The sequence below is a fragment of the Thermobia domestica genome, chromosome 4 (genome assembly GCF_964235325.1).
Source record: "Thermobia domestica chromosome 4, izTheDome1.hap1.1, whole genome shotgun sequence".
Classification (NCBI taxonomy): domain Eukaryota; kingdom Metazoa; phylum Arthropoda; class Insecta; order Zygentoma; family Lepismatidae; genus Thermobia; species Thermobia domestica.
Window position 1 is genome coordinate 259,319,320 of NC_137457.1, and position 15,278 is coordinate 259,334,597.

The 15,278-nt window shown below is 36.3% G+C and overlaps 1 protein-coding gene across 1 annotated transcript in view; it reads right to left on the bottom strand.

The window, feature by feature from the left end:
- LOC145684023 (sialate O-acetylesterase-like) overlaps positions 1-15,278 on the bottom strand; it is a 51,766-nt gene that overhangs the window by 10,229 nt on the left and 26,259 nt on the right. The window contains exon 10 of the mRNA XM_081755839.1: positions 826-983. Within this exon, the coding sequence (XP_081611965.1) occupies positions 826-983 (158 nt within the window). The remainder of the gene's footprint in view (positions 1-825; positions 984-15,278) is intronic.

Here is a 15,278-nt window from a genome sequence, read left to right on the forward strand (position 1 = left end):
GCAAAACAGTACGTTTATTGTGAAAATTCGTATTCACATTAAGAGTCTTTATCCCGGCGAAATTAAAATACCGCTAATTTTACAGTAATTATGTGATATCTTCAAATAGATAAAAGATAATTGAAATGTGGAACAAAAGCGCCCTAGACAATATTATTTTGCATGAGGTACCGTTATCACGACTCACTTTCGATTTCGAGCCATTTTGAAAATCGGCATTTATTTTCGCGTTTCTAAATAGCTGAAAACGGAAAGCCACTAGGTGACTTGTGATAACGGTACCTCACGCAAAATAATATTATCTAGGGCGCTCTTGTTCTATATTTCAATTATCTTTTATCTATTTGAAGATATCACATGATTACTGTAAAATTAGCGGTATTTTAATTTCGCAGGGATGAAGACTTAATAATTTCATGTGAATATTAACGTGTACACGTTAATAATTTCTACAATAAAGTTATTGTTTTGCTCTCTAGTACTTTAAATAAGATTTGAATTATCTTATTATTTTTTAGCTCCTAACAAATTCTTATTGATTCAAAGATTTCACTGAATACAGTAATCTTCATATTGAACAATAAAACATAAATTTTATCGCTAATTTTAATAGTTTAAGGAAAGGAAGCTCTGTATATTCTCAGAAAATTGTATATAAGAAAAATTAGTATATTAGGTAAGCATCTTCCATTAGCTTGCAGGTAAAAGAAAGATGTGACTTCCCTCAAAAACCACCACCGATTACACTCAAGTTCGTGAACTTCCCAATCACTGAAGTACTGATGCCAAATGAACATATGAAAACATAACTAAAAATAAACTTACGGTGTGTTCGGAGAGGTTTCGTCAGGCAAATCAAATGCGGCAGCCATAAAGGCTTCTGGCATCTTTGCATTGGGAGCATATCCATAATCTGCTGTTTGGTGCCACCGCTGGTAGGGCCAACCATCCCAGCTTGCTGGATTATGTTGATATGGCGCTAGCTGTAAATAATAATAATTTACAAATAACCAAACTTCAATCACTTTTTTCTAAAAAAAATATCAGAGTTATTCGGAAGAATATTTCACACTTTTTGTTAAAATTCCAAATGGTGCCTTTACACTATTCCTACAAATTTGAATTGTGTAACAAATGCAAGTGGGCATGTGGACAGAAATGCATAGTTTCGGAACTAGGGTTGTTCAAAGGCGTGAGAACACTGGAGTGGGCGGTCCCTAACACTTCCAACATTCTGCAGGCGCACTTCCGTGTTCACTGCTGCGTCAAGGCTTACTTTTTTCACCTGCTTTGCATCCACCTTTAATTTCAAGTATATTTGAGAATTCTATTGGGATCACAGCTGGCAATTATGGTCTGTGGAAATGCTCTTGTATACTCAATTACCGATTGCTGAAATATGCATTTTTGGATAGCATATGTGACTTCTTTTATATTTATATGGCCTGCTCCTCCAGGTTTCCTCGTGTATGAAATAACACGTGTTGCAATTTATCTTTTCCACGTTTATGCATTTCCCAACAGCTCCATACAAAACATTTCTTCATATTTTGATGTGAGAAATCATCTTTTACAGTTTGTGAGTATAAATGTTAGCACCTCATTGTATATAATATAAAGATTGCGGAAAAATAACACTACTAAACTCCAGAAAGTGAAATTTAAAAAAAAATGCTCTAATAAACATGCGTCAAGAAACGTCTCCTTTCAGAATTATTAACTGCTAAAACTATGAAAAATATAGTGCGCATTTCGATCATGTAAGTGAACAGCTAAGGGTACACCGTAGTCTAATGATAAAAGCGTTGGATTCATGTCCGCGTGGTCCCGAATTCGATTTCCTGCCGGTGCTTCCCCAATTTTCGGCATTCACCCAGTGTCGTGAAGCAAACTGGGAAGTCACGTGAATAAATGACATGACGGCTACTAGGTCTAGAAAGCTCCCGATACGCTGGTTAGCTATAGTTAGGATTAGCTATAGGGCGACGCTGAACAAGTGACTGGACGTAGTTCCACCAGTCGCTAACAGATGGCTTGCAGCGGCTCAGAAGACCCACAGATCGGGCCGTAAATCCGAGGGGTTTGGTTTTTAAGTGAACAGCTACATGAATACGTTTGGAAGTTGTTATCTTATGCTCCCTACAATCCGGATATGAGTCCACCAGACTTCGACCTATCCCTAGGTTGCATAGGCGGCGCCAGGATTTTGGTAATGTGGGTGCAGGCTAGGATGGGAAAACACATCCTAACATAGTTGCCAGAACGCTCTGCACTATTGAGCCTTAAGATCGCAAAAATAATCCCTAAGTTTTACTTTTAAAAAAAGTATGATAGCAAGTAACTTATGAGAGACTTCAGGAGTCCCTCAAATATATCCAAACATAGGAAACAAGAAATATACAAAATAGAAAGGATTATTGTAGGAAATCTGAAAATCGAAGTTAATGTGGGTGCAGCTGAACCCACTGTGGCGCCACCTATGGGAAACAACCTATGCGTGAACGTCGTATTCCATCTCTAGAAGAGCTTTCTGCAGCCGTTACTTAAACCATTCGATAGCTAAACAAGAACGACAACTTAAATGGAATATTGAAGCTTCTTGGACTTCGAGACTCGGTCAATGAGAAGCAGGCAAACTGCATTGAAAGCCTTAAAAAAAAAAAAAAAAAAAAAAAAAACTAAGTACATAAACCTTTAAGAAAACAAAACTTATTGTGCATTATTTCTGGAATGATCCTCGTAAATAACTTTCTCATTTTAAGAAACATACTGAAACTCTATCTGGGGTGAGAGGAGTACAGTTTACATTGTATAAATTGTATTCTTTTTCTGAATTGAATGAGGAATAAAATAATATTTAAACCATGGTGGTAACAGGCTCAACCAAGCCTAAAAGAATTCCTCGTTGGTTACACAGTTCTTAACCGGAAGATCACTACAAATTAAAATACAGGACGCTTTATTATTTTCATCCAGTGATCCAAATGTCGAGCTGCTGAACATAAACTTACTTTCTTAGATAACTGCAAGAAGTCAGTTATAATTCTTTCATCATTTGTCAGATGAAAATCCTGTACGAGTCTGGTTTTTGCTTTCTATGAGAAGGACTTCAACACGAGCGTTTTTTCTTGTCATATTGTGGCATGAATTGGGAGTCCAGACAGCAACAAACATTCATTTCATTCCCAGTTTCTAGTAAATTCACGAACCCAATTCTGGACAACGTTGTCAGTGAGTGCACAGTGCTCACCAAAATTCTTCAATGTAACGACTAATTTTAACAGTTTTTCATCACACGCAGACAAATATTTTATATCATGGCAATTTTGTTCCTCCACAATCAAATTCATCATACGAGGATCGTTCAATAAGTTCTTAGAAAATTTGAAAGATGACACTCCTAGTACGTACCGAGAAAGGCTTGCTTTTTGTAAGCGTCATTCCTCACTAGACTCTTGTTGAAGTTTCAGCTTTATCCGTCACGTGGTTTCATTGTCATAGTCGATTGAAGCTACAAATCGTGTTTATTTAGAAAAATAGAGAGAAATGTGTTTCGTGCTGTTAATAAATACTTATATTTAAAAGGTTTATTTAACACATTAAGAGACCAAAGCCGAGTTGGATAAGTTCATGACCCATCTGCTCCATTGTTTGCGACTGTTTACAGTTTGGTAAATGAGTTTAAACGTGGTCGTACATCCACAAATGATGAGTATCATTTGGGACGTCCAGTAGAAGTGACTTCCTTCGAAATGATTGACGACCCAAATGTACGACAAATTGGGTTTGAAAAAATCGGCAATATGGATGCTGCCTTTGCTCTCAGTGAAGAACAAACGCAATCGTGTGATCGATTCGAAAGCTGGTTTGGCACTTTCTCATCGCAATCCCGACTAGTTTCTGCGTCGATACATAGCAGTGGACTAGACATGGATACACTGCTACACTCAAGAAACAAAGTAACAATCGAAACAATGGGATTTTAAAGCCGATGTAGCTCTAAAGAAGGCGAAGACGATGAAATCGGCCGATAAGGTGATGGCTATATTTCTTTTTCTACTTACGTGGAATCATCTACATCGATTACTAGGAAAAAGAAACAAACGATAAATAGAGAGTATTATGCATCGTTATTGCACCGGTTGAAAGAAGAAATCAAGAAACACGTCCTCATGTGGCAAACAAAAAGTATCTCTTCCATCAAGACAAGTTTCGATGGCGAAAATTATGGCATTAAAATTGGTATCCATCATATTCACCAAATTCCGTCTCCTGTGACTTTGTTTTATTCCTAAACTTGAGAAAATGGCTCGGCGGAAAACGATTAACGTTGAACGAAGCATATTTTTTTTCCTAGAACCTTCCGAAATCCTACTTTTTGAATAACTTAAAAGAGTTGGAGAAACGTTGGGAAAAATGGTCGAGCTAAAAGAAGATTATGTTAAGAAAATTAAAAAATCTATCCAAAACGATTCGTTTTTTTAAAAAATCTAAGAACTTATTGAGCAACCCTCGTATTAGGTCAAAAGTCAAAAGAGGTTTACTTTTCAGTTAAACACATAGTTATTAACTTCAAATTTGAACCATTTATACGTTAGTGTCTAAAGTTAATTTATAATAATTATATGTAGTTACACTCATGTTCAAACTAGAGCAAAATGACACCTGAATTTGGTATGCACTTTTATACAAGACATTTACGATTATTTTCTTCAAATCCAACATGATATGTCTAAACTATTTTTTAACCATTTTGTTTATACTCATACAATATAACATGTTATTAAACATTTGAAGCAGTTAGAGGACAAAGATGGTATGTAACAAATTGTACATTTCGGGAAAATTGACGTTCATAACTTTGTCCCTTAACATACTCTCTTCATCGTTTCTAAATCTCTGTATTCAGACGAGGACTGACTAAATAATGTGATACGTAGTATGACTAACATCTAACACATGCATGAACTGCGAGAATGCAACGTTTCAAAAAATGTAACGTAACACCTTTATCCTATAAGTGTTTCATTTTTACGGACGTTCTATTTAACTTGCGACATTATACGCTGTCTTTTAACATCGATATGACTATTATTGTTTCATTCAAATTGTCGATCAACTTTGGGTTTTCCATTATATATTTTTCTTATTAGCAGTATTTAAAAAATTCTTTTTCAGGGATTGAAACTGCAAAGAACACATGGCTGATATTTCTTCCTATGTTTAGCATTATTCATACTGGCCAGTATTTAGAACATCGGGCGAATGGTTATCAAAATCACAGAAACAATGTTTAAGTCTTGCAAATATATCAGGCCCTACATACAAACTCTGTCAAAAAATGTACACACAATTTAATAGACATATCTACGTATTATTTGCGAAGTTCAATTGCATTATCATTACTATATATAATGGTATTTCTACAATAGATGCCGTTATTCTCATAACTGTGATATATGAGATATAACATATGATAGAGAAATAAAATGACCGATGCAGACTGGACAACTGAGGAGCGGAAGTCCAATTTAAGGTGATATTTCAAGCAACGTCAGTGGAGGGATGAGTTTGAAGCAGAACCTCCTAAATTCTTGACAATTGCACGACTTTGTCACGAGTTTGAGACGCATGCGTCTACCATTTTTAGTGTACACAAGGTAAGATCCTAAACATTGTGTAGGACATGGAGTGAACTGCCCTAAACATTAAAATGGGTAAGGTGGAGGGAAAGATTATGTTAATTTTAATAATTAAAGTTAGTTAATATGCAATAATCTAAATGAATCTGGTAATGTCGGTAGAGCATAAATAACAAATTATTATTTAATTAAAGAAAAATGGGAACATTTAAATTTTGAAAGAAGGATACTCCGAATTAACTGGTGATAAATCTCATTATTCTAAACAAAATGAAGTGCTTTTCTCAGGGTGTTTCCTTGGTTTTAACTTCATTGAAGCAAATACCAATAATGTCACATATAACTATCATAGGCTGACAGACAGAAGCTATAATTCGCTGATTATCTGCTCCTCTGGCAATGCTGTAAAGAAAAGAACATAAAACAAATAATCCAACACATACCTGTGATGTCTCCCAAGGTGTAGGTAGAAGAGAAATTCCATATGTTTTCAGATGACAAACTTTTAATAATAATAATAAAAAAATCACAATCACCAATGAACACTGAATGAGTAGATAATACGTATCCGAGTAATATTAATTAGATTTGTGATAATTATCAGTTTGTGCACACGCGTTAATGTTCCTTCCAATTCGGCGCTGATCCCGTTCTTCCGTTTACGGGACTGTCTTGTTACTCCATCACCGATGGTATCGCCTCTTCCGTTCCGGCAATACTTGCTGGAGCTCTTCTTATGTCCATGTGGATGATCCCAAAACACCTTAGTATGTCATCCCTACTATGTACAAGTCCTTCTCGTAGAGAATGACTAGGTGTACTTCGAGAAATTTGAATCGTGTCTCGATTTCACTGTATTTACAACTATCTGAACGATGTATAAGTATTTCAGTTGCACCGTCTGTAGCTCATGTCTACCACGATCTGATTAGATTTTTAGCATAAAATTAACTTCATGCACACGAATCTAACACTGTTTATATACATGCAATCTGACACGACGCATTATTTACAATGGAAGTCTTTCACGTAGCACAGTTCTGAAAGAATATGATGGACCTTCACTAGCTTCAAGGAAGTCTGTTGATATATATAATTTGTATAAAACTATATAGCCAGTATCAGCATTTTTCAACTATCAGTTGAAACAAAAAAAAAAAATCACTCGAGTAACTATTACGAGTACAATTCAAAACAAGTTCATCTCCGATCCGGAGAATCACTTTTACTATATACTGGAATATTCTATCTACTCTCTTGTAAAGAGAGTCAACTTTCACGAACTGAACTCTAAACGAAATTTCATCCGCACGGTCAACGAACTAAACACCAACTAACTCTCTTCCGCCCTTTTCGTATATATAAAACTATCCATTTCTTTATTTCCCTGAGACTCGCTTCTAAGTACCCTTCTTTCTTATGAAGGGGATGGTGCGGAAGGGTGAAAGCATCTTGGTGCCATCAAGTCTAGTGACTACACCTTGTCCTATTCTTTTGCAAATAAATAATTTACTTTTGATTAATGTTCTGTTTTAACATTGTAATCTAATATGGTAAACTTGTACCCTCAAATTGATGCCTATCATACTGAGTTTCCTTACTTCGATCTATGTTAAATTTTAATTTGAACATGCTAACTATTTACAGGGGTAACTTTTAGCAGACATGTTTACAGGGCGCATAGTGGTCTGAGAGTCACTGACCTCTGGTGGCGGAACATCCAAACCACTCTCAAAACACTACTCAGCCTGTGTCCGTGCAGCTGTGAAATTTTTACAAATAACAACACAAATAATTAGATTTAGAACTGATATCACTTAAAATACATCTTTCTTATTGATTTGAAGCATATATATGTGATTGTCATTGCATGTCATATCAATATTTATACAAAAAACACTCTTTTCTTGTTTTCTACTGCTTGAGAGGAATCACCTGGCTGCTGCTGTTACATACCATGTTCCCCCCTTCACAACATCACGTGAGGATACAAATAAAACCAAAATAAGCTTTGTATTTATGTTTTTTAAATAAACTGAGACACGGAAAGGCAAGGCTAAGGAATACTAGAATATTCTACTCATTCAAGAATGCATAATAACTTAAGAAGAAGATGACTGTTTTCTTTAGTTTATTTACAAGGGGTGAAGGTCGGTGGAGGGAATGTCCTTAGCTCCAGCATTTTGAAAATACAAGGAAGTTGAATGAAAAATTATAGGCTCGTTTTTACTTGAGATGTCTTGGACGCGCTATCAGCAGATATCATAAAATCTGACCAGAAACTTCGTGGTTCACACCTATTGTTACTGATATTTTTGCACGGAGGTATGAAAAATTATATTGCTTTTGCCACAAAGAAACTCTAGTCTGGGTGTCGTCAGTAGAGACTCAGATGACATCGTTGTCAACTTGAAAATTTATTCTTATTTTCATTTTCTTCGTTGTTTCTCATGAAGAAATAAGAAAAAGCTTTCCTTTTCCACCAGATGCCAATGTCTTTCGGGTGGCAATACTGCTGCACAAACATCTGCGCTCACTCGACTTGAGTGCAGAAAGCTTTTTTTTTTTTTTTTTTTTTTAACTAGATTCTGCTTCTTCTGCGTTGTAGATATTTCCTCTGTATTTCATTATTTCGATGCAAGAATATTATTGAATCTAAACAAACAAATATATTCGCATATCTAATTACAATACTACATAATTTTGAACAGTCATCTCCTTATGTTAATAAAAAAATAGGATATAAATTGAAAAATAAATCGAAAAACTTAATACACCACTAATCCTTTGATATGCAAAACATATAATATGATATACTAATTTAAATATTGATATGCAAATAACCTAGCTATGTGTGCCTTACACATATTTCCCCCTCCTTGGTGTGTTCAATGTAATCGGGAGGTACATTGAACATTCCAAGCATTACATAATTATAACAAGAACACTGAAATTTACATTTATATAAAATAATCAAAGTATAGATAAACTAAATAATATCCTGCCACAGCATAACTAATCGAATAAACTAAATATACAGAATAAACAAACAAACCACAAGCAGGTATGTTCCTGTTGCTGTACACGGCCTAGTGAGTTACCACCAGGAGCCTGTGATTTCGTTTTTTTTTTCTTTTCGTGAACTGCCGCTGTGAGGGCTCCCTTTCCACATATTTTTTTCAGCAGGTAGCAGTTTCCCTTTATTTTAAATTCTCTAGTAACGGGATCACCCAGAGTCTACGTTCTTTTGTACGTGAACAGGTAGAAAAGGTATCTTTGAATATTCTGAGCCTGATGTAGTATCGATTGCTCTGATAGGCTCTTATACGAAAAATCTCAAAATAATTTTGGTTGTGTTCATATGCTCAAAAAAAAAAATATTCAATAAAGTCGATGGTGGTACAGTTGCCTACGGATACATGCTCTCTTTTCTTGGTGTTTTTTTTTTCGGTCAATTCTACACTGTGCTCATGATTCCGTCTAAGTCCTGGCTTTAAATCAAACGCTCCTCTATGATGATTAGGAACGGCTGTTAAATTCTCTTTTTCATCCTTACTTAAATCCGTATACCTTCCTACGTGTTCTTCAATTTGTGGTGTAGCTTTAGTCCGAACCTTCATCCATTCTTGAGGAGAGTATATAACATTGGCGAGTTCAGTGGTCGTCGGATACAATCCGTCATCCAGACGCATACGAGGAGTAGTCATCTCCTTACTATGACATTCTCTCTCTACTAAGTAATCCAACTGAACTGTAGTTGTGGGTCCCGCACTAGACACACACATATCATTCATTACACTACTATTTTTACCCCTCCTACAACTGATATCGTCCTCAAACTGCCACGACAGCTGTCTTAATATTAATTCATTTTCAGAAATTTTAATATCTCGGAAGGAAACTTCAATCTTGTAAGGAGAATTTAGTTGTAACACGCTCTGATTATAATCCAACACTGCTCTACTTTCAGCGAAAAACTGTGAGCCTAGGATTAACGGTCGATTTAGTCCTTTTACTATGATTGCAACAGTATAGAATGGTTTTCCATTGAAAATTAGCACTAACATGCATTGTCCGATAACGGTGGCAACCGATTTACCAAAAGCAGAGCTTATTTTTATGTTATTAACTTTAAGGAAAGCAGGAGCAGGTCTATAATCTTTGAATTCCTCCCACGAATCATAGCTTAAGGCGCGATTAGAGGCTCTGCTATCAAGTAGCCCATATACGCACTTATCAAACAAAACTACCTCTACTTCAGGAAGTACAATGATGTTATTGCTGGGCATTGTATCAGCACTTCTGTCTAACACATCTGTAAATATCGCGTTCGTCAGGTCAAATTTTTTTCTTTATCTAATTTAATCTCTTTCCCATTCCTTAACAACAAACTAATTTCTCTAGGACGAACGTCTGTACTGTTATTTATAGACAAATTCTCCTTTTCCATTATTTGTTTACACTTTAAACATTCCTGTGATTCTCCGTTAATTTCTCTAATTTCAAATTCCTTTATATTTGTTTCACAACTACTATTGTGTTCAGAGCAATCTTTTGTTTAAAAATTACGCACACTTTCCGGGTTTAGATTCGCAAACTCAGACAGAATATTCAAAGTACACCCCCTCTTAAAGTCTTCCCGTCTATGTGGGAGATATTTTCACTGTCTTGTATTGTGATTTGAATTCTCGGGACGTGGGTTGTTTTGTCTCATTCTTGTGGGTTGCTCTCTCGGCAAGAGTGAATTGTTTTGGTCATAAGCTTCCAGCACGTTGACCTGCTGATTGTAACTGTAACCCTCATGCTGGCTACCTCGATTGTTTCTTCCTCTACGAGCCCCCCTCTGTCCTCCAAAGTGTCCGCGAGAATCCACGCTCTCTCTTCCCGGATTATTCTCAGAACTGTTCTCCCTATTTCCATGGTTGTCAAATCTACCATTATTCTGGTTTCTGTTTCTTAGTTGATATGGGGCTCTGTTTCGTTGACCCCGTTTCCTATACTTCCTAGGGCTATACGGCCTATCTCTTTGAGATGACGTGGACGGTTGAGGAGTCTCGTTCTCATTTTCCAATGACATCATATTTATCCCCCTTCTGACATTATTGCTACTATTCCCACTATTGGCAGAATTTTGATATGTAAGCTGCAGTTCATTAACGAGAGACAAAAACTCATCAATAGTACGTGGTCTTGCACTAATTACTGATCTGTAAATCCATGCCGGTAATTGTCTCGGAAGTATACGAAGCAGTACCTGATTTTCTAACGGTGGTGTTAAAATACTATTCTTATGTAAGAGATCTAAAAGATACTCCATGGGCTGTTTGTTCGAACGTGCTTCGAATCTTGATGTTAAGATACTTGCGCGCAGATTTGCAAGTTTCTCCTCACTTAAATACGTGGCTCTAAAATGCGACACAAACTCTGAGTACGTTCTACATTTCCTAGCCGTAACTTGATACCAATTTAATGATGCATTTCTAAAGCATTTTCCTACAAACGCTAACCTCCTTTCCATTGGGACACCTGTCAGTTCAAAGAAATTTTCAAGTTCAACAAGAAAATTGTGCGTCTCAACTTCATTCTGAAGCCCAGTAAAGGTCGGCAATGTGAGATCACGCGGTATGAAACCAAATGTTGTAGTAAGCTGGCATGGTTGCATGGAACTATGAGATTGAGAACGAGAATGAAGATCATTCTCGTCTCGTGGTGGGGAATTTGAGACTTGACGGGAATTATCGGGATGAACATCCGGAGAACATACATTGCGTTCAGAGACCTGTACTGGTATGCTCACCTCAGCTGATCGGTCTCTTACTGTGTCTCGCAATGTTGCCAACTCCTTTTCTAGCTTGGAGCATACAGTATTTACGTTGTCTTGCATCTCCAAGATACTATCCCTACATTCGCTTCTAACCTCTTCTATTTGAGTCTCTTGTCCTATCTCCCCTCTAACTCTAATTAATTGTTCTTTCCATACTACTTCTGCCTGTCTCAGGTTTTGTTCCAGATTAACCATACTAGTTTCTACATGATCGAGACGAGACGCGACCTCGGTAACGCTACCTTTCACATTCTCAACATGCTCGCTTACATCGGTTAGGTTATTGCTTACTTCTGCCACACACGATCTTAAATTTGTAACATCCTGATCCACTTTCTGAATTTCAGCACCCAGACTATCTGTGATTACATCCAACTTATTTTTAGTACTATTCTCTAATTGCTGCACTCTCTCGTCCGCTTCTCTAAGAGATGCCTGTAATTCCTGACACGCGATATTGATTCTTTCATTTAATATTTCAGAAGTTGAATCCAGCCTAGTGCCTAATTCTATAATGCTGGCATTCAGCTCTTGTCGTACACTATTTGCTATCTCTCGCTCTGCTACTTCTAGCCTATTAACTAATTCTCTATGAGCTTTCTCTTGTCTATCTGCAATCTCTTTCTGAACAGTATTCTGCTTTTCTAATAGTTCCCTCTTAAATTCATCCTGTTTCCTGTCCTGTTCCTGTTGCTTCTCCAATAATTCTCGCATCATCGCTAATAATGGATTCATACTCGCATCAATTACGGTAGTAGTGGTACCCGAAGAAGTACTGGGAGTTACTACTAAACTATTATCTGTCTTGTTTTGTTCATTACTATTTCGTGAAGTTTCTACGCGTTCTACACCATCCCTAACTACTTCTTCATAATTAGCGTTATCTGAAATACCTCCGACCTGATTTTCAACTTCCTCTTCAATATCTTCTAACTGATTCATTTTGAAATGTAAAAACTCTTCCTCCATTTTCTTCCTACTTCGACCTCTCGTTAATACCATCAAATAAGCTATGAATTCTAAGTATATATCTATCAATACAATAGGCAAATTTAATTCTCCCCCTCAATCTTTAAATACTCTAGGCACACAAATTATAGCCAGACTTTAAATAAACATAAGAAATGCACACACTAAATACTAAACACATAATTAAATCCTTCCTTGAATGATTTGCAAAGAGAGAAAGAAAAAAAATCAGACACACGACCCGCAACAAAGCTTATTTCAGTTCGCAGAACACAACTTCTGTATGTGACATATTGGTATTGAATCTTGTGGGGTCACAATGAGAATATACTATGCCCTGAGCTTTTAATTAACTTAAGTAATAAACAAAAACGTGCCCCACAACCAAGCAGCAAAATTTTGAGGGAATCAAACTTTATAAATATGAAGTGATCAAGCCCCACGCTGGGCGCCAAGTTTTGTGTAGGACATGGAGTGAACTGCCCTAAACATTAAAATGGGTAAGGTGGAGGGAAAGATTATGTTAATTTTAATAATTAAAGTTAGTTAATATGCAATAATCTAAATGAATCTGGTAATGTCGGTAGAGCATAAATAACAAATTATTATTTAATTAAAGAAAAATGGGAACATTTAAATTTTGAAAGAAGGATACTCCGAATTAACTGGTGATAAATCTCATTATTCTAAACAAAATGAAGTGCTTTTCTCAGGGTGTTTCCTTGGTTTTAACTTCATTGAAGCAAATACCAATAATGTCACATATAACTATCATAGGCTGACAGACAGAAGCTATAATTCGCTGATTATCTGCTCCTCTGGCAATGCTGTAAAGAAAAGAACATAAAACAAATAATCCAACACATACCTGTGATGTCTCCCAAGGTGTAGGTAGAAGAGAAATTCCATATGTTTTCAGATGACAAACTTTTAATAATAATAATAAAAAAATCACAATCACCAATGAACACTGAATGAGTAGATAATACGTATCCGAGTAATATTAATTAGATTTGTGATAATTATCAGTTTGTGCACACGCGTTAATGTTCCTTCCAATTCGGCGCTGATCCCGTTCTTCCGTTTACGGGACTGTCTTGTTACTCCATCACCGATGGTATCGCCTCTTCCGTTCCGGCAATACTTGCTGGAGCTCTTCTTATGTCCATGTGGATGATCCCAAAACACCTTAGTATGTCATCCCTACTATGTACAAGTCCTTCTCGTAGAGAATGACTAGGTGTACTTCGAGAAATTTGAATCGTGTCTCGATTTCACTGTATTTACAACTATCTGAACGATGTATAAGTATTTCAGTTGCACCGTCTGTAGATCATGTCTACCACGATCTGATTAGATTTTTAGCATAAAATTAACTTCATGCACACGAATCTAACACTGTTTATATACATGCAATCTGACACGACGCATTATTTACAATGGAAGTCTTTCACGTAGCACAGTTCTGAAAGAATATGATGGACCTTCACTAGCTTCAAGGAAGTCTGTTGATATATATAATTTGTATAAAACTATATAGCCAGTATCAGCATTTTTCAACTATCAGTTGAAACAAAAAAAAAAATCACTCGAGTAACTATTACGAGTACAATTCAAAACAAGTTCATCTCCGATCCGGAGAATCACTTTTACTATATACTGGAATATTCTATCTACTCTCTTGTAAAGAGAGTCAACTTTCACGAACTGAACTCTAAACGAAATTTCATCCGCACGGTCAACGAACTAAACACCAACTAACTCTCTTCCGCCCTTTTCGTATATATAAAACTATCCATTTCTTTATTTCCCTGAGACTCGCTTCTAAGTACCCTTCTTTCTTATGAAGGGGATGGTGCGGAAGGGTGAAAGCATCTTGGTGCCATCAAGTCTAGTGACTACACCTTGTCCTATTCTTTTGCAAATAAATAATTTACTTTTGATTAATGTTCTGTTTTAACATTGTAATCTAATATGGTAAACTTGTACCCTCAAATTGATGCCTATCATACTGAGTTTCCTTACTTCGATCTATGTTAAATTTTAATTTGAACATGCTAACTATTTACAGGGGTAACTTTTAGCAGACATGTTTACAGGGCGCATAGTGGTCTGAGAGTCACTGACCTCTGGTGGCGGAACATCCAAACCACTCTCAAAACACTACTCAGCCTGTGTCCGTGCAGCTGTGAAATTTTTACAAATAACAACACAAATAATTAGATTTAGAACTGATATCACTTAAAATACATCTTTCTTATTGATTTGAAGCATATATATGTGATTGTCATTGCATGTCATATCAATATTTATACAAAAAACACTCTTTTCTTGTTTTCTACTGCTTGAGAGGAATCACCTGGCTGCTGCTGTTACATACCATGTTCCCCCCTTCACAACATCACGTGAGGATACAAATAAAACCAAAATAAGCTTTGTATTTATGTTTTATAAATAAACTGAGACACGGAAAGGCAAGGCTAAGGAATACTAGAATATTCTACTCATTCAAGAATGCATAATAACTTAAGAAGAAGATGACTGTTTTCTTTAGTTTATTTACAAGGGGTGAAGGTCGGTGGAGGGAATGTCCTTAGCTCCAGCATTTTGAAAATACAAGGAAGTTGAATGAAAAATTATAGGCTCGTTTTTACTTGAGATGTCTTGGACGCGCTATCAGCAGATATCATAAAATCTGACCAGAAACTTCGTGGTTCACACCTATTGTTACTGATATTTTTGCACGGAGGTATGAAAAATTATATTGCTTTTGCCACAAAGAAACTCTAGTCTGGGTGTCGTCAGTAGAGACTCAGATGACATCGTTGTCAACTTGAAAATTT